At 39.6% G+C, this 26,093-nt stretch overlaps 1 protein-coding gene across 3 annotated transcripts in view; it reads left to right on the plus strand.

Annotated features, from left to right (window-relative positions):
* The window catches only part of NFATC3 (nuclear factor of activated T cells 3), a 135,955-nt gene that overhangs the window by 82,629 nt on the left and 27,233 nt on the right, over nt 1–26,093 (plus strand). For all 3 annotated transcript variants that reach the window (XM_077755639.1, XM_077755640.1, XM_077755638.1), the window contains exons 7-9: nt 5,073–5,128; nt 6,173–6,299; nt 17,708–18,712. In XM_077755639.1, the coding sequence (XP_077611765.1) occupies nt 5,073–5,128; nt 6,173–6,299; nt 17,708–18,712 (1,188 nt within the window). The remainder of the gene's footprint in view (nt 1–5,072; nt 5,129–6,172; nt 6,300–17,707; nt 18,713–26,093) is intronic.

Here is a 26,093-nt window from a genome sequence, read left to right on the forward strand (position 1 = left end):
TAGTATTCTTTATGTATTCTGGATATCACACTGAGTGGGGAAAGTGCCTCATTTTTTTCCAGTTACCAATGTGTCTGCCCTGTAATTTCATCTTCCTTTGAACATGTGGCGGAGCTCATCTCTGAAACCTTCTGGGCGGGGCACTTTGTGGTACTATTAATTTCTGATACAATTCTATTCATGGGTATAGGACCATTTAAGTGTCATTTCTTCTTGAGTTAATTTTCATGATTTTTATTTTTCCAGGTGATTAGAAAAACAGTCTGTGTTTCTCCTTTACTCTCACAGTGTTAACACACTCACAACACTTCTGACATCAGATGTTTGGGTTTCCCATATATCAACTGATTCTTTGATGTGAGCTGGGTGTTCTGAATTAGGTCAGTTCTGACACTAACTGGAATTAGTGGAGACCCCACAGGTTAAGGGCTCAGTCCCCTAAAACTGCCCGCCACTTGAAATGATAATCTAAAGTAGTAGGTGCCCAGAACCCACTTCTGTCTGACTTGGCTCCAAATCAGAGGTTCACGTGACTCACTTCTTGGATTTGATCATTTGGTAGAGCAGCTCACAGAACTGAGGGAAACACTTAGGTGCCATTACCAGTTTGTTACCTAACAGAGGATATCATAGAGGGTACAGATGAACATCCAGATGGAAGAGGTGCATGGAGTAAGTCTGTGAGAAGGGATTTGGAGCTTCTGTGTCCTCTACGGACGTTGCCACTCTCCCAGCCACCGCCATGTGTTCAGCAACCCAGAAGCTCCTTGAATTCTACAGTATTTGGAATTTTTCTGGAGGCTTCACCATACAGGTTTGATCGATTATTCCATTTCCAGCCCCTCTACTCTCTCTGGAGAATAGGGATGGAAGTGAAAGTCTTTTTGTTGGCCAGGCTCCATCCAGGAGCCTACTAAGAATCACCTCCTTAGAACAAAAGATAGTCTTATCACAGGAAATTCCAAGGGATTTAGGACCTCTGTGTGTCAGTAACTGGGGTAAAAGACCGAATATAAAAACAAAAGGTACTACTAGTGTTCTTCTTACCACTTAGGAAATTATAAGAATTTTAGGAGATTTATGCCAGGAGCCAGAGGCAGGGGTCAGTGTATATTTTCCCAGTTATTTCAGACTAGGATTTTATTTATTTCACCCAAGTTTTCAAATTTGTTGACATTAATTTGCTTATAATACTCTACTTCTGCATCTGGAATTATATCCCCTCCCTTTTTTTAGAGCGAGCAAGCGCACATGCAAGTAGGAGAGAGAGGGAAAGAATCCCAAGCAGCCTCCATGTTGTCAGCATGGAGCCTGACCTGGGGCTTGATCACGACCCTGGGATCATGACCTGAGCTGAAATCAAGTGTTGGACACTCAACTGACTGAGCCACCCAGGCACCCCTTGAATTATATCCCTTTTAAAAAATTTATTCATGTCATCTCTGGTTTTTTAGTCAGTGTTTCCAGAGTACTTTGACTTTATTGGTTCTTTCAGTTGTGTATTTTTTTTCTGTTTTCCACAGTTTCTGTATTTTTTTTTCTTTTTGCTTTTTTTGGCCTTCATATATTTCTTTGGGGTTTTTCTTATGTTTATTTTTGAGAGAGAGACAGAGCATGAGCTGAGGGAGGGGCAAAGATAGAGGGAGACACAAAATCTGAAGCAGGCTCTAGACTCCAAGCTTTCAGCACAGAGTCCAGCGCAGGTCTCGAACTCACAAACTGTGAGATCATGACTTGAGCTGAAGTCGGAGCCTTAACCGACTGAGCCACCCAGGCGCCCCAATATGTTTCTTTTTCTAAAATGGTAATCTCATTTGTTTTTTATATTTTTGAAATTTACAGAGTTAAGGCTGTACATTGCCTTCATTGACTGTATCTTATGATTTCAATACCTCTTTTACCGAATACATTTTCTTAGAGCTTAAGTAAGTTTAAATCTTTTCATACTAAACCATTCCCTTTCCCTTGACTCTGTCAACCTCATAAGCTGTCGTTTTATTTTGCTTTCATTTATCAGCCAGCCTCTCAGATAATCTGTCATCTATCATCTGTCATTTCCTTAATTGCTATGTACTCTTTTGACCTCCACTGTATCAAAATCATAACCTGAAAATTTGACATTCAGCTACCCACTCTACTTCTTGACATTCTTTCTTGGCCTTTGTGTGATTGTACTTATCTGGGTTTTGGCACATTTTTAACTGTCCCCACTTTTTTTTTTTTTTTTGGTCAGGTTTTCTGGCCTTTAAAAATAGATGTTTCCCAAGGCTCTGTGGTTCAGCTTTCCTTTCATTATATTCCCTTATTCTAGGAAATTTTATCAGCTTGTCAAATCTCTGTCTATAGCCACAGACATGTGCTTTATTCCTTTATTTTAATTTTTTATATGTTAAAAATAGGCTCCATGCCCAGTGTGGGGGGTTGAATTTACAAACCTGAGGTTAAGAGTCGCATGCTCTACCAACTGAGCCAGCTAGGTACCCCTTAACATACACTTTAAAATACCCACTGAGGGACGCCTTGGTGGCTCAGTTGGTTAAGCATCTTGACTTTGGCTCAGGTCATGATCTCCTGATTCGTGAGTTTGAGCCCTACATTGGGTTCTCTGCTGTCAGTGCAGAGCCCACTTCAGATCTTCTGTCCCCTCTCTCTACACTTCTCCCCTCTTAAACATTAAAAAAATTAATTTGTGCCTGAATATAATAAATATGTATTATATAATGCAGTTTTGTTATAGAATTCATTTAACTGGGAGCTTTAGTTTAAAGAGGTTTTGAATTAAATTGAATCATGTTAAATGGTAGCAGTTACTGATTTCAGATGAGATTGGAGTTTGTGAATATGTAACTCTCATTCTGAAAACACCTTCAGTAATCTCTTCATTTTTTTAGGCCCCTTAATGTGGCATTTAGGTCATAATCTGTTGCTTTTCTTTTCAGACTCATTTACTGCTCCCTGCCTCATAAATTTTACTCCACCAAACAGCTGCGGTTCCCTATATCATGTATTTTCTTATCATCTTGGCTTTGCTCAGAACTTGAGTTCTGCCTTATTTTTAAGCCTCAGTTCAAGAACTCAGGAAGCCTTCCTTGTCTCATATCCTCATGCCAAGAGTAGGGTAAGGACCCTGAACTCTGTCTTCTTAGCATATCTAGAGTACACCTTTATTAGTTATTGTAACCACCACAGTTTATTATAATGAACTGTTTTTGTCTTTCATAGATTGAAGGTAAGAGTATCTTATCTTCACTATCTCAGTAACCCAAGTGCCTGGCCTGTTAGGACCCAACAAATGATTGTTGAACTAAGCTGTATTTCTTTGTAGGTATAGCATTTGTCTGTAGTGTCTCTTGTACACAAGGTTAGCCATTATCTAGTTATTGGACTGGGAAACGATAGCCACAATTTAGAAGGCATTGGATTGAGCCTTTTCTTTTATCTTTACATACCAGATGAAAAAGTCATGCAAATTGTGAAAATACTTCTCTGGGTTAGTCAGTGGGCAAATGCCCATGACGTAAAAAGAATGCTGTAGAATACTGACCATCAGACTGGAATAAGAGCTTTAGTAGCAGTTGGGGTTCTCCCCAAGTGACAGTTCACTTGGAATGAAGAAACAGAAAATGTGCTGGCCAGATCTTTAGGTGACACAAATCTGGAAAGCCTAGCAAATATATTTAAAGACTGTCAGTATCTAAAAGGATCTTGTCAAGTCAAGCAAACCAAGTCTTATAGGGAGAAATTAACCTAAGAAGGTTTGGTGGAGGGGGGTGGGGGGAACCAGGTAAGTGCTGTGTGGGAGTTTGAACTTGGTGGTAGGAAATGTAGCAGACTGAGGGAAACTTGCTGACCACATACCGAGTGTAAGTCAGCATGGTGCAGCTACCCCAGAAAACTTTTCTTTTTATGTTTTTAATTTATTTTTGAGAAGAACAAGCAGGGAAGAACAGAGAGAGAGAGAGAGAGGGACAGAGGATCTAAATCGGGCTCTGTGCTGACAGCAGAGAGCCCAGTGCAGGGCTCGAACTCAGGAACTGTGAGATCATGACCTGAGCCAAAGTCAAATGTTCAACCACCTGAGCCATCCAGGCACATCTACCCTAGAAAACTTTTATTAACAGACTCAGCATCTTCACGTAAGGTGGTAATAAGAGCCTTAGTCACTCTCTACCATGCTGTGTCATTTCCCACCTGAGCTATTCAGTTCTGGACTTGGCGCATTTGGAGAGATGGTCATACTAGAGGAGTGTTTATAAAAGAACAGGCAGGAAGGTTAAATATTATGTAAGAGGTAGGTGCAGAACTGGGGATGCTAATCAGTTGAAGAGGAGACACATGGAAACATAGCTGGGCTATCTCTATCTGTCTGTCTGTCTGTCTATCTATCTATCTGTCTATCTATCTATCTATCTACTTTTGAGGGAGAGTGCGGGTGTGAGTGGTGGGGTGGAGGGGCAGAGAGAGAGGGAGACAGAGGATCCTAAGCCGACTCTGTGTTGACAGCAGCAAGCCTGATACGGGGCTTGAACTCATGAACCCTGAGATCGTGACCTGAGCTGAAGTCAGACGCTGAACTGATTGAACCACCCAGGGATCCCAAACATCGCTGTTTTTAAACAGCTGATATACTGTCTCACAGAATCACTTGACATATTTTGGATTGGGAGTCTGCAAAGAGTAATTCTTAAACCAGTGGTGGGATACTGGAAGGAGGCAGATTCATCTGTCCTGAAGAGTTTTCCAACAGCAATTGTCCAAAGATCAAATGGGTTACTTGGTGAGGGAGTGAGTTTCCCATTACCTAATGCATACAAGCAGGAGTTGGCTACCACTTGGTGAAGGTGCTCTCAGAGGATTTTCAACCATAAATAAACTGTGAGGCCTGCTAACTCGGGCAGCCCAAGGTCTTTCTCCCCACTTTTTCTCATGGGTACACATTTTATTTTCATAATGAAAGTCACTGAGGAAAAGATTCTCTTTGCCAATAAGCCTGTGATACTAAATACATTAGATTTTGTTTGTATACTTTTTGACTTGAATTACTTTTAACTGTAAATTGTTTCTTTTAATAGATGGACGACCTCAGTGGGAGGTAGAAGGGAAAATAATCCGGGAAAAATGTCAAGGGGTAAGAAATTTATTTCTTTAGAAATATTTAAGAAGCCTAGAACATTGGATAATGCTACTTTATATTATAAGATGAGAAGTCTTTTATCTACTGAGTAATAGTAAATGAGAAGTTTTAGAAGTTTAGACATGAAATAGGTACTCTCCTTACTCTGAAATTAAAGTTTAAGAAAGATAAACAATTGGTGTCTTTGCCTTTTTTGTGTGTGTAAAGGAAAGAAGAAGTTAAAAATGAAAGATTATTAGAAGATTCTTACTATTGTTATCATCAATTTATTTATCTGAATTCAGTGAAGAAATCAAATTCAGTAAAACATATAATGGGCAAAAAATAGGGAGAGAACAAGCCCTCAGGGGTTTGTGTATTTAGCACAATCTTTGCAACTTTTCAGCATTAAGCCTTCCGGGATTCATCACTGAACACTGTGGTCCCTTCATCCTTGTTGGAATGGAGACTGAATTTTTTGTGAGGTAGAGAATAACACTTTGCATAGTGCTCTCCAAAGACCTGGAGAAATTAGATTAAGGATTGTAATTGGTTTGGGCCTAAACATTTTTCACTATGCTTATGTAAAATTATTTTTTATATGGAAATGGATTTTGTAAATTGCTGGTTTAGAACATTCTGAATGAAATTTAAGATAATAAATCTAAATTACAACACAACTCGGGAAATATTAAACCTTATTGAAAACCAGAACAGACTTCCAGTTAAGATTTGTAGTAACGTGTAATATTCAATAGTGCAAACTATCTCACTATATGATACATAAGACTGTTTATTTCTGCTACAACTAGAAATCCACTTGGATGACTAAAAGGCAGTTTCTCCTTTAATGGTTTACTTTCAAGAGTTTATCTCTGTTGAGACTAGAGTTTCATATAGTAAATCTCCAGATGAGTTACATGACCGGTTGATGTGCATAATGATCTGTGATGGAAGACACTGCGTTGTTAAGGCTCATGAGTTGTGCTGAGTTTAGCAGGTGCATTTCATTTTTAGTTCTGAATGTAACACAATCTTATTACTTTCCATCCTCCTTAGGCTCACATTGTCCTTGAAGTTCCTCCATATCATAACCCGGCAGTTACAGCTGCAGTGCAGGTGCACTTTTATCTTTGCAATGGCAAAAGGAAAAAAAGCCAGTCTCAACGTTTTACTTATACACCAGGTATGGAGGTTGTGATGGTTGACTATAGAGCTTGCTTTCATAATGAATAAAATGTTGTTCGATGAAACCTGTATTAGAATGTTTACAGTAGAGTACTTATAATCCGTACAAATCCCATCATATGCCTATTCTGTAAAGCTTGTGTTGACTTTATAAATGTTAGATGTGATATTAGTTGTTATTTTGTAGTTATTTATTATAAGGGAATTAGAAGATTGAATTTTGATTTTAAGTCTGTTTATCTGGAGCTACCAGAAATCCTCAGCACTACAGTAAGGACAGGTGTTTGTGAATATGTGTGAAATTTCCTTGTGCTTGTAGCACACAGCAGGAAGGCATTGTGTTCATATCAGCCATTTCCAATCAGATGAAGAATCTCTCATTAGATTTTCATTTTACAAGAAGCAACTGTAGTATCCTGTGGTCTGTGGGTTATATAAAGTTGATTCCAGAGTTTCTGGTTTTATAGATGTGCCCTAACAAATGAGGCTGCCATACCTCTTTTTGCAGCAGTTCAAATGCTGTAACTTTGCAGGTCTTGGTTGTAACACATAAATATTATATGCAGTAATTCATGCTGATGTTTACAAAGTTAGAGAACAAATGTTTATAGAGGCCTTCTCTGTACTAGGTGCTGTACCAGTGTGGGGCTTGAACTCACGAACCCTGAGATCATGACCTCATTTGAAGTCAGATGCTCAACTGACTGACAACCCATATGTCCCTCTTGCAAAAACTTTTAGATGGTTTATAGTAAATGAAAAACAGAAACACTTAAATTTGAGAGGGTACTGGTTATTAATGATCACTTATTTGTCATTCATATTCTTTAAAGCCTGCTGTATTCCATTTTAAGCCTCTAAAGGCCATTTATATTCCCAGATCTGAAAATTAATATTACTTGATCATGTTAATACATTACTTGGCAATAAAATATTTCTGTTCATTTTCAAATAGAATACAACCCTTTTGAAAGATTTTGGTTTGTCATTTCAATATTTATTCAGTAAGTAATTGAGGATGCCTACTAAGTGGGCAAAACCTGTCTCAGTTCCTTCTTTCATAAAATCTAGTGAATCAATAAATTAATTAATTACTAACAAATGTATAGTTAGAAACTGAAATAAGGACTCTAATAAAAAGGGACACAATACTATAGGTAAAAATAAGAGAAAGACCCTTGCCTGGGTTAACTGGTTGAGAAACCCAGTGTGTGTGTGTGTGCGCGTGTGTGTGTGTGTGTGTGTGTGTATACACTATGTATAGTATATATAATATATATAAAAATAATATTATTCTAAGCCCTTTCAGTATTCTTTTAATCCCATAATAGTCCTATACACTAGGTTATTATCTTATTTTACAGATGAAGAAACTGAGTTGAAAGTAATATGCCCAGAGTCTCACAATCTTAGAACCACATGTCATGCACAGGCAATCTGGTTCCAGAGTCTGGGCTCCTAACTTTTAAGCTAGAGTACATCTTAGGTTTGTTCATTTATTTAGCAAACATATAGAGAACCTTTAGTATGTGCCAGGTGCTATTCTAAGCAGTTTATACATAATAACTAATTTATCCTCTCATAATCTTGTAAAGTAAGTAATATTTCCCTCTCCATTTTGCAAATAAGTGAACCAAGGTCACACAGCTAGTAAGTGGCAGAGGTGAGATTTGAATCCAGGCAATCTGGCTGTAGAGGGAAAGCTTTCCAAATAAAGGTAGCAGCATATGTGAAGGTCTTATGGTTGGTTGGATAATAGAGTATTAAAAGAGTTGTAAGAAATGAGCTTTAACAGAGAGGGGATATGATCAGATTTGTATTTCAGAAATCATTGTCAGGGCACCTGACTGGCTCAGTTGGTAGAGCATGCGATTCTTGATCTCAGGATCATAAGTTTGAGCCCCCACATTGGGTGTGGAGCCTGCTTTAAAATAAAATCATTTTGGGGCGCCTGGGTGGCTTAGTCGGTTAAGTGTCCGACTTTCCTTGGGTCATGATCTCGCGTTTTGTGGGTTCGAGCCCCGTGTCGGGCTCTGTGCTGACTGCCAGCTCAGAGCCTGGAGCCTGTTTCAGTCTGTGACTTCCTCTCTCTCTGACCCTCCCCTGCTCACGCTGTCTCTCTCTCTCTCTCCTAGAAATAAAAAATAAATAAATCAATAAATAAAATAAAATCATTTTCCCTACAATATATGAATGTATCAAATTAACATGTTATACACCTTAAATCTTACGCAGTGTTATATGTCAAATATATTCAGTTTTTAAAAAGTTAAAAATAGGGGTGCCTGCATGGCTCAGTTGGTTGAGTGTCTGACTCTTGACTTTCACTCAGGTCATGATCTTACAGTTCGTGAGTTCAAGCCCCACACTGAGCTGTGTACTGACAGTGCAGAGCCTGCTTGGGATTCTCTCTCCCCTTCTCTCTCTGTGCCTCTCTCTCTCAAAATAAATAAATAAACGTAAAAAAAAAATAGGGGTACCTGGGTGGTTCAGTTGGTTGAGCGTTTGACTTTGGCTCAGGTCATGATCTCACAGTTTGTGAGTTTAAGACCCATTTTGGGCTCTGTGCTGACAGCATGCAGCCTAGAGCCTGCTACAGGTTTTGTGCCTTCCTTTCTCTCTGCCCCTCCCCTGCTCACTCTGTTTTTCTCTCTCTCAAAAACAAAGAAACCTTAAAGAAATTAAAAAAATAAAATAAAAATTAAAAATAAAAATCATTTCCCTCATATTTCTTCTGTTTTCTTCTAAGATATCAATGACCAGTTTAGTTTTTTCTCAAATTACTAACTGTGGAGAGTGAGATTTGTATGGCAGAGACCCAAGAAGTTTAAAAATATGCTTCAGATAGTTAGGGTGTTTTGAATATACAGAAAAGACAGCATTAATGGTAATAAAAAATATCAGGTTTCTGAGAAAGGTGGGAAAGAATATAATTTCAAATATAAAAGTTGGAATGGACCTTAGTTGGGAGAAGGAAAAGGAGGGCCGGGAAAGATGAAAAGGATGGATGTATATTAGGAAGTTTTGTCATTTTAATAGTGGTGAATTTAGAGAATTTCCATATAATAGCATTGACTTTTTTTCTTGAAAGAATGACAGGCAGTCTCCTGTTGTGAGTAGAGGGAAGTGTGGGTGATTTGGCAGTTTGAAGAATGTGGACAAGTTTGAAATAGTTGTTATAAAGAAAGGGGGGAGGGGAGTAAGTTACCACAGAAACTTAATAGGAGTCTAAGCATGATTAGAGGGTACCTTTGATGTTGATATTCATGAATTTATAAATATTAATTAGCCTTGCTGTGTAACTTTCTTAAGCAGCACTCAGATTCTTTAGGGCAGGTGGTAAAATATGAATAGTGGGGTTCCTCCAGGGTGATATTTATTAAAGACATAACAGTCCAAAAATGTTATCAAATGCTGTGGAGATGAGAGACGGTAGAATCTAACTTGAATAAGAAGGGTGAGGGCTTTAGGGATTGTTAAAACAAAAAAGTTAGAGGAGTGGCTGGGTGGCTCAGTCTTTTAAGCTTCAGACTTTGGCTCAGGTCATGATCTCACGGTTTGTGGGTTTGAGCCCCGCATCGGGCTGTGTGCTGACAGCTCAGAACCTGGAGCCTGCTTTGGATTCTGTGTTTCCCTCTGTCTCTGCCCCTCCTCAGCTCCTGCTCTCTCTGTCTCTCTGTACCTAACAAAAATAAATAAAAGTTAAAAAAAAAAAAGGTAGTAAGGATAACTGAATAGAGGTTTTGATTGCTACCATCATAGTGGTAGTAATTAAACAGACAAACAGAAAGGAGAGAATATAATGCCCTTACATTATCAGCTGATGAGTTGGGAGGACAACATAAAGGCAGAGTCCTGGAGGGCATTATGTATGAGAATGGAAATCAGTGGGGCCCCAGAGTGCAGAAAGAATATTGGATTGGACTACATCTCTCATCACTGGGCTCATGATTGACAAAATACAAATCAGGTGGCATACACTAACAGAAGGAAGAATACATTCAAGAAGTATTTTTGCACAGTCTTGGTTCTAGGTGATTACTATCTTTTCTCTGTAGCATTTGGCTTTTATTTTTTTCTAAAAGTAAGTTTGGAATAAAATCTTTACAAAAACAAATATATTACTGTGAATTTATATTTAAAAAAATTTTTTTTAATGTTTTATTTATTTCTAGGAGAGAGAGAGAGAGAGACAGTGTGAGCAGGGGAGGGGCAGAGAGAGAGGGAGTCACAGACTGAACAGGCTCCAGGCTCTGAGCTGGCAGTCAGCACAGAGCCTGACGCGGGGCTCGAACCCACGAACCGCGAGATCATGACCTAAGCGAAAGTCGGACGCTTAACCGACTAAGCCACCCAGGCGCCCCTGTGAATTTATATTTTAAAACAGACAAGTTCAAAATATAATTTCAAACACCCGAAAGTGTCTTCTACCCTAAAACTGTTATTCTGTCCTAGATCGTTTTGATCCATTTATAGACACAATTTAAAGTAAAAATGGGACCAAAATATGACCATGAGATCATGACCTGAGCCATAATCAGGAGTCAGACGCTCACCAACTGAGCCACCCAGGTGCCCCACTAAATTAGAAATGTAATTTCGAATTTAAAAAAAGTTATTATAGGGACACCTGGGTGGCTCAGTTGGCTAAGCATCTGACTTCAGCTCAGGCCATGATTCATGATTCATGACTTTGATCCCTGCACTGGGCTCTTCACTGATAGTGCAGAGCCTACTTGGGATTCTCTCCCTCTCTCTCAGAAAAAAATAAACTTAAAAAACAGATTATAGTATTAAAAACAAAGAAATTACATTTAGCAGTGTTTATTCAATAGTCAATTTACTTAATAATTTGAAGACTGTTCTCAGTATTATGTTTATGATTCACAAATTACCCTAATCACAGAACCCTTCCCTAGTGGTGTTACCTGAATTTCTGCCCAGCCTCTAGCTTTAGAACTTCTGATGTGGGAGCCCTCTCTTCTACCCCAGTATCCCTGAAGCTTTTGAGAGAATATAGCTCCCTCTGGGGCCTAGCAGCAGTTATTTGTGACTGGAGGTACCATGTGATCTCTGGTTTTAGAATAGCCAGGCTTTTGGAGACAACATTAGAGGCAAACTTTCATGTGTAATATTTTATCTGTGGTAAAGTGTATTCTGTGTTCTAAATAGTTGATTGGACAGACATTTTGGATTGTGATTCTTTGAGAGAGAAAGCCCACCTTACAGTCAGGAGGTCACATCTCAGCTCTGCCACAGACTGTACCCACTTGGTTAATCTACACAACATGGGCATAAGTCTAAAGCAGGGTTTTTCGAATTTAAATTATTTTACTCCCAAAACGAAATCTTAAGCAAAAAGTCAGTATATAAAAAGGATGAAAGCTAGCTTGGGTACTCTAGTTATACTAGAAGGGGGAAATCCAGAGAGCTCCAGCTCTTTGGATGCTACTCTTCCACATCCACTACTTGAAGAAGACAGTGAGGCTTCTTATGGTTTGAAAACCACTAGACTTGGGAGATGTTTTTCCCCCAAGAATGAGCACATTTAACACAAAAGGTAGAGTTAATCTGTTTCTAAAATTCACCTCATTCTAGTTATATAAGGTCTCTTTAACTGTACTTCCCTCCAAATAAGAATAAATTACCATCGACTGGCAATGAGGACTTCTTAGATTTGGTTGGGTTGGAGTCTTAATCCCTTATAGACAAAAAATGACAGTTGATTTGGCAAAGTGAAAATATACTCAATTTAGCAAAGCAGAACTCTCAATCGGAATACACAGATCTGAGTCAGGAACATAAAGATTGGATCATGCGAAAAAAAAAAAAGATCCGATGTTATTGTTTTCACTCCCTCTGTCTCCTTTTAGTGCACAACAACCAACCACTTAGGTAACCAAGGGCCTTACCTGCTCCATTCATGATTAAGAGATGAGAGTAGGCTTTCTTGGATATTCTCCCTCATTTATATAGAAATGTAACTTTGTGTATGGCATTTACTGTGGTTTTCCTGGGACTGGAGTAGGAGCTGAAGTAGAAGAGGAAAAAAGAACCCAGTAGTCCAGGGAAAAAGTTCTAGTTGTGCTAAAGTCAGAAGAAAAGTAAGTACACCAAAATATTCGAGAGGTTGGAGTTCTTAGATACTGTGAACCATACTTGAAATACCTGAGCAAGAATCAGAAACTGGATGGAAGCCTAGTCTAGTTTAGGAATGTTAGTATTGGTACAGAAGCAATAAGAAGACTAGCTCTATGCTTTTTCTCTTTTAAGGGCTCTTATCTCATTGTTAGGAGTGGGCTCACCACTCAGCGGATTCAGAGACTAACACAGATGATGAGCCCATTTTGTTCTTGCCAGGAAGCCAGAGAAAAGTGTCAAGCTCAAATACACTCCCAAACAAGTGCTCCATTAATTCCCTATTCTACAATAAATATACTATCAGGACTGTTTTATTCTTTTGATTTTTAAAAAAATTTTAAGGTATTTTTTAAAGTTTATTTATTGTGTGCGTGCTTGCGTGCGTGTGTGTGTGTGTGTGAGAGAGAGAGAGAGAGAGAGAGAGAGAGAGAGAGAGAGAGAATCCCAAGCAGGCTCCACGCCATCAGCACAGAACCCAACACAGTGCTCAATCCCATAAACCAAAGCTGAAGCCAAGAGTCAACTGCTTAACTGAGTGAGCCACCCAATCACCCCAGGGCTATTTTAATTCTTACTTAGTTTTATTTCCTCAGATTGAGAGCATGCTTTTTGTGAAGAGACTTGTACTTAATGGGTTTGGTAAATGGTCATATGAGGTTTGACCACACTTTGCTTCTCATAGTTATTTTCTTACATAAAATGAAGTACTTATATCTTAGTGAAGATCATGAAAATTTTAATTATGTTAGTTTAACTCATGCAAAGTTGGAACAATGAGATGTGAAGGAAAATTATTTTTAAATGAGTTATAGCACTTCAGTAAGAGGATAAAATAGATAACTTTTAGAAAAGTGGACTAGAGGTATTGCCCAAGAGAAACAATGAAATCTGTTGTTTTATTTATTTATTTATTTATTTATTTTTAATGTTTTATTTATTTCTAGGAGAAAGAGAGAGAGACAGCGTGAACAGGGGAGGGTCAGAGAGAGAGGGAGTCACAGACTGAAACAGGCTCCAGGCTCTGAGCTGGCAGTCAGCACAGAGCCCGATGCGGGGCTCGAACCCACGAACCACGAGATCATGACCTAAGCGAAAGTCGGACGCTTAACCGACTGAGCCACCCAGGCGCCCCTGAAATCTGTTGTTTTAACATACAGAAAATGGATGGTTCTTTTCTGTTTTGATAAACATACCAAATAAGATAAGAAAAATACATTGATTTCTATGTTAAACAGTATTTTCACCAGGTAGATTCATCTCAACTCATGGATCTGCTACTTTTTTGATGTGATAAAGGATAGTGGTTGTCATTCGTAGCCTCTGCTTGTGTGTGGAATCATGAACTATAGTCTTTCTTGATAATACAGTATAGTGCAGTGATTAAAAGCACGGACTTTGAAGGCAGGAAAACCTGGATTCCAGTCTTTGTGATACCACTCTGAGATTTAGTGTCTTTAGTCTCCTCTTCAGTATACTCATCTTTAAGGCAAGGGTAATAATAATCCCTTCCTCTTAGAAGTTGTTTTGAAGTAAATTAAGACTTTTAGCTACAAATGACAAAAACTCAATTCACACTAGCTTAACAAAAAAATTTTCATTGGCTCGTGTCATTGGACAATTAATTGGAATGCTGGCTTTAGACATGCTTTAGCTCAAGCAGTGTGGTCTCAGGGCTTAGGCTTTCTCTTCATCCTAACACTGCTTTTCTTCCTATTGGCTTTGCTCTAGGGCAGGCTTTCCTCACATGGCATCTCTGGGTTTGTTTCATCTTCATAATTAGCAATCCTAGAGAGCTGGTACCTTCCCCCAACCACCCACAGTTCCATCTAGATCAGTCCTGGGGTCACACTCAAGTCTGTTGTTGTTGCATTTGCAGGAGTTCTTAGTAATTTTGGATATTAAATCCTTTACAGAAATATTATTTCCAAGTAGATTTTCCATTCTGTGGATTATCTTTTCTCTGTCTTGACAGTGACTTTTCATGGTCAGAAGTTTTTAATTTTGATGAAGTCCAGTTTATCTACTTTTCTTTTGTTGTCTGTATGTTCATGATATGTAACATACTTTAAAAACCATTACCAAATCCAATGTTGTGACGCGTTTACCCTTTGTTTTTTTCTAAGAATTTTATAGTTTTTGCTCTTATGGTTAGGTCTTTAATCCACTTGATGTGGATGTGGATTTTGTATGTGATTTTCAGATACGGTTCCATCTTCATTATTTTGAATGTGCTATACTGTTGTCCCAGTACCGTTCGTTGAAGAGACTGTTCTTTCCCCCAGTGAATGGTCTTGGCACCCTTGTACGAAGAGCAATTAACTGTTTATATTAGGATTTGCTTTTGGGCTCTCTATTCCATAGGGCTATATGTCTGTCTTTATGCCAGTACCGCTTGGTTTTTGTTACTGTAGCTTTGTAGTAAGTTTTGAAATTAGGAAGTGTCTTTGTTTTTTTTTTCAAGATTGTTTGGACTCTTTGGAGTCCCTTGGGATTCAGTATGAATTTTTGGATGAGTCTATTTCTGCAAAAAACATAGTTGGGATTTTGATCAGGATTTCATTGAATCTGAAAATCGTTTTGGAGAGTGTTGTGTTCTTAGAGGTTAATTAAGTCTTTCAATCCATGAACCCAGGGTATCTTTCCATATGTTTAGGTCTTCCTTCATTCTTTAATAGTGTTTTGTAGTTTTCAGTATGTAAGCTTTGCCTACCTTGGTCAGATTTATTCTTTACTATTTTATTTTTTGATGCTTTTGCAAATGAGATTGTTTTCTTAATTTCCTTTTCATATGGTTTATTGCTAGCCTATGATAATTCAACTGATTTCTACATGTTGATTTTGTGTCCTGCAACATTGTTGAATTTGTTTACTAGCTCTGACAGGTTTTTTGTGCATCCCAGTACTTTTTTGATCGTTCATTATTCCTCTTGTAATATGTATCTGATGATGGTTGGGGATAAAATGAGGTACACATGAGGTGCCTCAGATGAGGTACACCTGGAAACCATTGTACACCAGAAGCTCTGTGAATATTAGACTCATGATCTCTGGTATATAATGCAGTATGCAAAAACAGTAGACTGCTAGGTTTCAGATCAGAGATTGTAAATTCAAGGCTTTTATTAGGCCGTAGAGTTTGGGGGATTTTTAAAAAATCATTTATTTTTTAAAAATACCTATAAATTAGGCGCCTGGGTGGCTCAGTTGGCTAAGCATCCGACTTTGGCTCAGGTCATGATCTCACAATTCATGGGTTCAAGCCCCGCATCAGACTCTGTGCTGACAGCTAGCTCAGAGCCTGGAGCCTGTTTCGTATTCTGTGTCTCCCTCTCTCTCTGACCCTCCCCTGTTCACTCTGCTGTCTCTCTCTCTCTCTCAGAAATAAATTAAAAAAAAAATTAAACATTAAAAAAAATTTTTTTTTAATACTTACTAATTTAAAAAAATTTTAGTGTTTATTTATTTTTGAGACAGAGAGACAGGGCACAAGTCGGGGAGGGGCAGAGAGAGAAGGAATCACAGAATCCGAAGCAAGCTCCAGGCTCCAAGCTGTCAGCACAGAGCCCAACATGGGGCTCAAACTTAGAAACTGCAAGATCATGACCTGAGCCGAAGTCAGACTCTTAACCAACTGAGCCACCCAGGCACCCCTATTTATTTATTTTGAGAGAGAGAAGGGTGAGTATGGGAGGAGCAGAGAGAATCCCAAACATGGACTCTGACACAGGGCTCAATCTCACAAACCATACGATGACCTGAGCCAAAATCAAGAGTCAGTCACTCAACAAATTGAGTCACCCAGGCACCCCATAAAAATAATTTATTTTTAAATAGGTAATATATGGGGCGCCTGGGTGGCTCAGTCGGTTAAGTGTCCAACTTCAGCTCAGGTCATGATCTCATGGTTCATGGGTTCGAGCCCCGGATCGGGATCTGTGCTGACAGCTAGCTCAGAGCCCGGAGCCTGTTTTCTGATTCTGTGTCTCCCCCTCTCTCTGACCCTCTCCTGTTCACACTGTCTTTCTCTCTCTCTCTCTCTCAGAAATAACAATACTTTTTAAAAAAATTTTTATTGATGGGGGCGCCTGGGTGGCTTAGTCGGTTAAGCATCCGACTTTCGCTTGGGTCATGATCTCGCGGTTCGTGGGTTCGAGCCCCGCATCGGGCTCTTGTGCTGACTGCCAGCTCGGAGCCTGGAGCCTGTTTCGGAGTCTGTATCTCCCTCTCTCTCTGACCCTCCCCTGCTCACGCTGTCTCTCTCTCTCTCTCTCTCTCTATCTCCTAGGAAAAAAAAATTTTATTGATGGTTTTATTTATTTTTGAGAGGGAGGAGACAATGTGAGCAGGAGAGTGTCAGAGAGAGAGGGAGACACAGAATCCGAAGACAGGCTCCAGGCTCAGGCACAGAGCCTGACTCAGGGCTTGAACCCATGAACCGTGAGATCATGACCTGAGCCAAAGCCAGACACTTAACCAACTGAGCCACCCAGGCGCCCCATCTCTCTCAGAAAAAAATAAAACATTAAAAAAAAAAGGTAATGTATATACCTGATTAAAAACAAAAGTAAAAAGTAAATCTGCCTCTTGCTCTTATTCCCTAGTCACCTCGTTTTGTTCCCAGCAGTTAACGCAGAAGTTACCAGTTTTGTGTATCTGTGCCTATATAAGCAAAAACGTGTACATATACATATGTGTATGTGTACACACACACACACACACACACACACACAGGATATTTGACAAGAATTGTGATATATACACATTGTTCTGCAGCTTACTTTTTTTTTGTTAATTTAGGAACATATTAGAGATCTTTCCACATCTCTTCAGAGTTCTATGAGGCATTATTTTTTTTAATGTGAATACTTTTAGAACAAGAACCACCCCTGTTGTCTTATGCTTGCTGACTTCACATATTTTATATTATTTGCCTTTTCTGAAGGTATTTGAATTCTTTTTAAAAAATTTTTTGTTTAAGGTTTTATTTATTTCTGAGAGAGAGAGGGAGACACAGAATCTGAAGCAGTCTCTGGGCTCTGAGCTACTTGTCAGCACAGAGCCCAACATGGGGCTTGAACCCACGAACCGTGAGATCATGACCTGAACCGAAGTCGGATGCTTAACCGACTGAGCCACCCAGGCGCCCCCATAATTCTTAACCCCTGACTGGGATGCATGCTATAGTTATGTAGCCTACAATGAAGTCCTTTGATAATCATTGTATGTATTATGTAATAACATTTGCTTTAATCATTTTCTTTTTAGTTTTGATGAAGCAAGAACACAAAGAAGATGTAGACTTGTCTTCAGTTCCGTCATTGTCTGTGCCTCATCCTGCCCAGTCTCAGAGGCCTTCTTCAGACACAGGACACCCACATGACAGTGTACTGTCAACACAGAGAAGCTTGGTTTGTCCCATCCAGCAAACATATGCATCCATGGTAACTTCATCTCATCTGCCACAGTTGCAGTGTAGGGATGAAAGCGCTGGTAAAGAACAGCATATGTTACCTTCTTCAGTCATGCACCAGCCTTTTCAAGTCACACCAACACCTCCTGTGGGGTCTTCCTATCAGCCTATGCAAACTAATGTGTACAACGGACCAACTTGTCTTCCAGTTAATGCTGCCTCTAGTCAAGAATTTGACCCGGTTTTGTTTCCGCAGGATGCAGCTCTTCCTACTTTAATAAATCTTGGCTGTCAACCGCCTTCATCCATACCTTTTCATTCTTCAAATTCAGGCCCAACAGGACATCTCTTAGCCCACACACCTCATTCTGTGCAGACCCTGCCTCATCTACAGTCAATGGGATACCATTGTTCAAACACAGGACAAAGATCTCTTTCTTCTCCAGGGGCTGACCAGGTCGCAGGCCAGCCTTCCCCTCAGTTACAGCCCCTTACATATGGTCCTTCACATTCAGGGTCTGGTACAACAGCTTCCCCAGTAGCCTCTCATCCCCTGGCTAGTTCACCACTTTCTGGGCCACCATCTCCTCAGCTACAGCCTATGCCTTACCAATCTCCTAGCTCAGGAACTGCCTCATCACCATCTCTAGTCACCAGAATGCATTCTGGACAGCACTCAACTCAAGCACAAAGTACAGGCCAGGCAGGTCTTTCTGCACCTTCATCTTTAATATGTCACAGTTTGTGTGATCCAGCTTCATTTCCACCTGATGAGACAACTGTGAACATTAAGCCTGAACCTGAAGAGCAGGAACCTAACTTTTCAACAATCGGTCTGCAGGACATCACTTTAGATGATGGTAAGTTCATCTTTATGTTCTTCAAGCAGTGAAGATCCAGGAACTTTCTTCTCTGATAGTCATAAAAAAAGTGACCATGGATTGCTTATTGGCATATGACGTGTGGTTGGGCTTTTTTTTTTTTAATAGCTGTTGTCACTATAAATACATTATTTAATATTTTAATTAAAGACTTTGAGCATAGACATGAAAACTTATACTTTGAAGTATGTTTTACCACTAATACCTATTGCAAAGGGTGAGACCTTGAATGATAGTCTCTACCCATTTGTGATGGAACTAAGGCCATGAGATTTATTGGGCATCTCTTCTTTTAGTACATATAGTTGTTCACAGTGTCTGGAGAATGGAATTCAGTAAATATTACTAAATGCCATCTACTTGAAAGGCACCAAGTTAGATTCTAGGAATACTAGAATGTGTTTAGATAGAGTTCCTGTCCTTGAGACTCACACAAGTAACGAACCTGTTGCTCTGTGGCTCTGCCAGCTTGCTGAGTGAGATAGTGGTGATGGTACAAGACCAGACTGGTTGGCTGTAGCTGGTACAGCTGTTGGCACCAGGATAAAAGGAAGCTATTTATATAAATGTAGCAAGTTGGTATATAGACCTCTGTTTTTAAATTAGAGAACACACTCTAGAACATTAATTATTTCAAGAATTGAAAATTCCCCAAGAAAGGATTTTCAGGTAATAACTTACAGTTTATTCTTGGCTGTATCATTTATGTGGTAGTAAAATTTTGTCTAAATAGGAATTTAGTGAAAGCTACCTGTAAGTGTTGTTCATTATGAAAATTCTAACAATTCTGGGGCGCCCGGGTGGCTTAGTCGGTTAAGCATCCGACTTTCGCTCAGGTCATGATCTCGCGGTTCGTGGGTTCGAGCCCTGCGTCGGGCTCTGTGCTGACTGCCAGCTCAGAGCCTGGAGCCTGTTTCAGAGTCTGTCACTCCCTCTCTCTCTGACCCTCCCCTGCTCATGCTGTCTCTCTCTCTCCTAGAAATAAATAAATAAAACATTTAAAAAAAAAAAAAAGAAAATTCTAACAATTCTAAAAACCATAGGTACAGAAATTGAACTCTCTTTCTGAATCTGTACTTTTCTATATAGAAAAGTAATTCCATGTTAGCCATCTCTTTTACACATCTGGAGAAGCTGAGTTTACTACTTAGTTGCAAAGCTCGTATTAAATCCCAAATTCTAAACATAAGGGGAAAGGCAGGTAAATAATATGTGGTATCCCCACTCACAGGGCTTCCACCAGATCAGCACATGGCTGACCTCACAGCACAGTGGATCTGGGTTACTTATAACCAAGATCTAAAAAAAACACATTAGGAGATCATCCAAGAGATATGACAAATTCCATAAGAAGGATTCAGCAGTGGGGCGATTGGCTGGCTCAGTCAGCAGAGCATGTGACCCTTGATCTTGGGGTTGTGAGATTGAGCTCCATATCAGATCTAGAGCTTACCCAAAAAAAAAAAAAGAAGAAGAAGAAGAAGAAGAAGGATTCAGCAAAGATTCCCGGAGGAGGAGATGACTTTTGAGTCTTAGAGGATGAATATATGTTTTCATAAATGAATATTAGAGAGCAAATCAGACAACATAAGCAGAAACAGCTGTGTCTGGAAAAGCATGATTATTAGTGGCTGGAGGGCAGATGGCCTAGTAAAAGATGGCTTTCAAAGCCACAAGGGGATGTGCCAGGTAGTCTGTGTGTAAACATAAGATACAGTTGACCCTTGAACAACTTGGGGGTTAGAGGCACCTACCCTCGCTCAGTCAAAATACCCACATATAACTGTCAGTTCCCGAAAACCTTAACTAATAATAGTCTACTGTTGATTGAAAGCCTTACTGATAACAGAAACAGTTAACACATGTCAGTATGTTATGTATATATTTTTATATTATATATTGTGTTATATATAATATATTTATATATAATACTATATATTATATTCTTATGGTAAAGTAAGCTAGAGAAAACAAAGTGTTACTAAGAAAATCATAAGGAACAGGGGCACCTGGGTGGCTCAGTTGGTTGGGCATCCAACTTTGGCTCAGGTCATGATCTCATAGTTGGTGAGTTTGAGCCCCACGTTGGGCTCTGTGCTGACAGCTAGAGCCTGGAGCCTGCTATGGATTCTGTGTCTTTCTCTCCCTTTGCCCCTCCTCTGCTTACATGCTATCTCTCTCTGTCTCTCAAAAATAAATAAGCATTAAAAAAAATCATAAGGAAGAGGAAATAACATTTATGGTTCTGTGCTGTGAAAAATCCACATGTAAGTGGACTCTTGAGATTCAAACCCATGTTATTCAAGAGTCAACTATGTATGTGTAAAACTCAACACCTACAATTTGGATAGTATTTTCCTATTATTTCATTTGATCCATATTAATCCTGACTCTGACCTAGATAGTGATCATTTAAAGAATTGGGCTTTCTAAAGGTCACACAACTGTTAAGTAGGTGCTGAGACTGGAATCAGATTTTTTCAGTTTGGTCTTTTTCTTGCAGCACTATCACTGCTTCCCAGCAACAGCAGGCCATGGTGGTTAGAACTCTACTAAAGAAGGTCCCTCAAGCTTTATTTAATTCTCAGAGGAACATGTGTGCAGAACTTCACTGCATGAACACATATTCACAACTGTATCGTATCTGTCACAATTGTATTGGGAGTACTTGAGGGCTCTTTGTATTAAGTTTCTTGCTGTTCTTTTTCTGCACAGCTGGTGTGTCACTGCATACTTAATAATGATGAATACCAGGTAGAGAGGAGGCTTCTACTTTGATGCAAAACAGATTTAAAATAAGTAAAGGATTTTCAGATAAACATAGGCTTTTAAAAATGTTACCTATTTATTCTTTTAGCAGTTTTAGGCTATTCATAGTGCTTTTAAGGTGTGTATTTAGAATTTTAATCCCTGAAACAAAGGTTGAGACCTTGAGTGATAACTTGCCACCCTTTTTTTTTTTTCCACAAATAGTTTATTGTCAAGTTGGTTTCCATATAACACCCAGTGCTCATCCCCACAAGTGCTCCCCTCTGTGCCCATCCCCCCCATCCATCAGTCCTCAGTTTTTGTCAGCATTCAAGAGTCTCTCATGGTTTGCCTCTCTCCCTTTCCCCCACCATTTCCCCCCTTCTTCTCCCCCATGGTCCTCCGTTAAGTTCCTCCTAATCCTCCTATACATGCAAACATATGATATTTGTCCTTCCCTGCCTGACTTATTTCGCTCAGCATAACACCCTCAAGGTCCATCCATGTTGCTACACAGGCTAGATTTCATTCTTTCTCATTGCCATGTAGTATTCCATCGTATAGATAAACCACATCTTCTTGATCCATTCGTCCATTGATGGACACTTAGGCTCTTTCCATGTTTTGGCTATTGTTGAGGAGCGTGCTGCTATGAACATTGGGGTACGTGTGCTCCTATGCATCAGCATTTTTATATCCCTTGGGTAAATCCTTTGCAGTGTTATTGCTGGGTCCTAGGGGAGTTCTATTGTTAATTTTTTGAGGAACCTCCACACTGTTTTCCAGAGGGGCTGTACCAGTTTACATTCCCACCAGCAGTGTAGGAGGGTGCCCGTTTCTCCACATCCTTGCCAGCATCTTGCATTCTCTGATTTGCTCATTTTAGCCACTCTGACTGGCGTGAGGTGGTATCTCAGTGTGGTTTTGATTTGTATTTCCCTGCTGAGGAGGGATGCTGAGCATCGTTTCATGTGTTTGTTAACTTGCCACCCTTTTGTGATGGAACAGAAGACATGAGATTCATTGAGCACATCTCAAAGAGCTTTCTAGTGTTTTTTTTTAAATTTTTAGTGTTTTTTTATTTATTTCTGAGAGAGAGAGAGAGAAAGAGAAAGAGAGCATGAGCAGGGGAGGGTCAGAGAGAGAGGGAGACACAGAATCCGAAACAGGCTCCAGGCTCTGAGCTGGCTGTCAGCACAGAGCCCAATGCGGGGCTCGAGCCCATGAACCGCAAGATCATGACCTGAGCCGAAGTCGGACACTCAGCCGACTGAGCCATCCAGGCACCCCTCAAAGTGTATTCTAGCTCATTTTCTTTCCAAATGAAGACTTTCTTCCAAAAAGGGACAAACATAGTGGAACTTGTTCTATCACATATTGAGTAGATTTTGGGGGCAACAAATTGGAACCTTCTAGAAAGGTTTTGTGAAAATTTTATTTCACCCTTTGAATATGTGAAAATGTGCTGCCAGTGAGGCCTATGAGGGCAGGTACAAATAAACTTCATTTTTGTTCCATTCATTATATAGGCCACACAGTCAAAAAAAAAATTCCCAAATTGTAGCCCTACAGAGGATGAAGACTGGCTATTGAATTCTTTTCTTTGACACCTGTCTTGAGACTTGATAGAACCTCGGTGGTGCTAGCAGTAATTAAAGGGGGCAGGGATGAAAAAGCAGTCCTGGGCACCTTGGATTATTAGATGTATGATATTTGCCAACTAACTCATTGATAATGTTATTTTAATTTGCCTTTGAAGGTAAAATTCTAGGTACTTAAAAAAATCCTACAGGGGTGCCTGGGTGGCTCAATCAGTTGAGTGTCCAACTTTGGCTCAAGTCATGATCTCACAGTTCACTAGTTTGAGCCCCGCATCAGGCTCTGTGTTGACAGCTCAAAGCCTGGAGCCTTTTTTTGGATTCTCTCTCTCTCTCTCTCTCTCTCTCTCTCTCTCTCTCTCTCTCTTTCCCTCTGCTCCTCTCCCACTCATTCTCTCTCTCTCTCTCTCAGAAATAAAAATATTCTTTAAAAATCTTTAAAATGCTACAGTTCTGCAAAGTTTTAGTATAAATTCATTAAAAAACAACAGCATATCTCATAGGCTTGGAACTCCTAGCACTTTAATATCCCCTTTCTGGTTAGCTTTAAAAGGAAGCCATGAAACATGTCGAAAAGAATTAAAAGCACTTAAAGTGAACTTAGCAGTTAGCCTAAGCTCAGATTTTACATTAAATTTTCTATATTGTGTTAAATATTAAGTAATTTCTGCTCTACAACTAGAGGACACAAATATTTTTTAATTTGTATTACACTAGTTAAATATACTTACCATCTAATCCTAAGAACTTTTTTTTTCAGTGTTTATTTATTTTTGAGAGAGAGAGAAAGAAAATCTCAAGTGGGCTCTGCACTGTCAGCCCAGAGCCCAGTGCCAGGCTTGAACTCAAGAACCATGAGATCATGACCTGAGCCAAAATCAAGAGTTGGATGCTTAACCCACTGAGCCACCCAGGCACCCCTAATCCTAAGAACTTTTGTTAGGCAGATATCTGTTTTATATTTATTTAACAGTTTAAAAAAAATCACATTAAAGGTTTTAAAAGATGAAAGATAAAGTATCCTTTTTATTTTACAATTTTTTTAATGTTTATTTATTTTGTGAGAGAAAGAGGAAAAGAGAGAATCCCAAGCAGGCTCCATGCTGTCAGCACAGAGCTCGACGTGAAGCTTGATCCCACAAACCGGGAGATAATGACCTGAGCTGAAGTCAGATGCTTAACCGAGTGAGCCATCCAGGTGCCCCAGCACCTTAATTTTTTATTGTAAATTTAGTGACATTTAATAGAGAAGGTATTAGTGCGCCTAAGGTCAGAAATTGAAGACTTACAGAGCTAGAAATACCTCTAATACAGCTCTCTTGTTTTATAATGAAGAATCTGAGTTTTACAGAGCCTAAGGTTTTGATTCAAGGTAACACATAGTTAACAGCATGTTAAGACTAAAGCCCAGGGCACCTGGGGGACTCAGTGGGTTGAGCATCTGACTCAAAATTTCAGCTCAGGTCATGATCCACAGGTTGTGAGATTGAGCCCCTCATTGGGCTTTGCGCCGAAAGTGGAGCCTGTTCATGACTCTGTTTTTCTCCACCCCACCTCTGTCCCTTTTCCTCACTCTCATGCTCTCTCTCCCTTAAAAAAAAAAAAAAAGAAAGAAAAAAAGGAAGGAAGGAAGAAAGGAAGAAAGAAAGTCTAAAACCTAAGTGTCCTGGCTCCTGCTTCAGTACTTGGGTGTTGTTCATGTTTGTCATTGGTCTGTGAATTGAGAGTGCAGCTGTAGAGCAAGTCAAATATGTGACAGAAACAGCCATTTTATCCATAGAGAACTCTCTTCAGTTTGTGAGAGGGGCCAGGGCAGTTTTAGGATTATATATTCTCAGTATAAAAGGGTTTAAAAAGCTCTGTGACACTGGGGTTCTCTCTCCTCTTTGATACTGGGGTGCATAGTCTGATATCCTTAATGATACTGTATTCCTGCTTGTCTCTTCCTTTTTACCTTCTTTGGAATATCTGTGGGCCTTTCGAGTTCTAGCTACGCTTATTTTATGTGGGCTCTGATGCCTCTGGAATCATGCAAAACAAATCTAATCCTTCTCGTAATATCCCTTCACATTTGTGACATCTTGATCTCTTTACCCCATCTTAAAAACACTCCAGCAACTTCACCTGTCCCTCACATCACCACCCTCTGCTTCACTCTGGTGTTTTAGTTCCTTTTTGTAGTGAAGTGTCCAGAAGGGAGCACACTCTAGCCAGCTCAGAGTGTATTGGGACTGTCACCCTCCTTGTTAGAGGACTTTATTGTATCAATATGGCCTGAGGTCAGGGGATTTTCTTAGCCCCATCTTACTGTTGATTTAGTGAGTCATAAGTAATGCTAAATCACCTCCTTTCTCTTCCCACTCCCTACCCCTTGGGTTTTTGTGTATGTTGGTTTTGGAACTTAAGACTAAACTTTACATTTATCCTTGTTCAGTTTCATGGAGATGATTTTGGCCCCTCATACCAACCTTCCTTGCTTAGAAGAGTCCATTTCATCATAGAATGTCTCTCTCCTCAAGGCATATTCTTTGAGAGAATAACAACAGAATACTGATTTTTACCAAGTGATATTTTCTTTCAAGAAGTCCTCTTGGAAGGCTGTAATACATACTTGTTCAGCCAATTAGGGCATTGTTCAAAACTCTATTGCTACTTCTTTTTTCTTTGCTACCTAAATGTACCATTGCCCCTGCTTGAAAACTCTGCTCTTGGGGTGCCTGGGTGGCTCAGTCGGTTGAGCATCGACTTCCTCTCAGGTCATGATCTCATGGTTCATGAGTTCTCACTCCACCCTTCCCCCACTCACACTCTCTCAAAAATAATAAAAAAAAGATTTCCTATTTTTAAAAAGTGTGCTCTCTACAGCTATAAAATTATCAGTGAGTTTTTACTCATGTGTTACAGTTTGTATGCCTGGAGCTGTAATTTTTCCTAACATTCCTGTGCATTATAGTGTGTATGTCCCGGTCTTTGGACCATCTGATACACATTAAAACAGTACAGAAATATAGAAA

This window comes from Crocuta crocuta, unplaced genomic scaffold (genome assembly GCF_008692635.1).
Source record: "Crocuta crocuta isolate KB4526 unplaced genomic scaffold, BGI_CrCroc_1.0 scaffold152, whole genome shotgun sequence".
NCBI classification, from domain to species: Eukaryota; Metazoa; Chordata; class Mammalia; order Carnivora; family Hyaenidae; genus Crocuta; species Crocuta crocuta.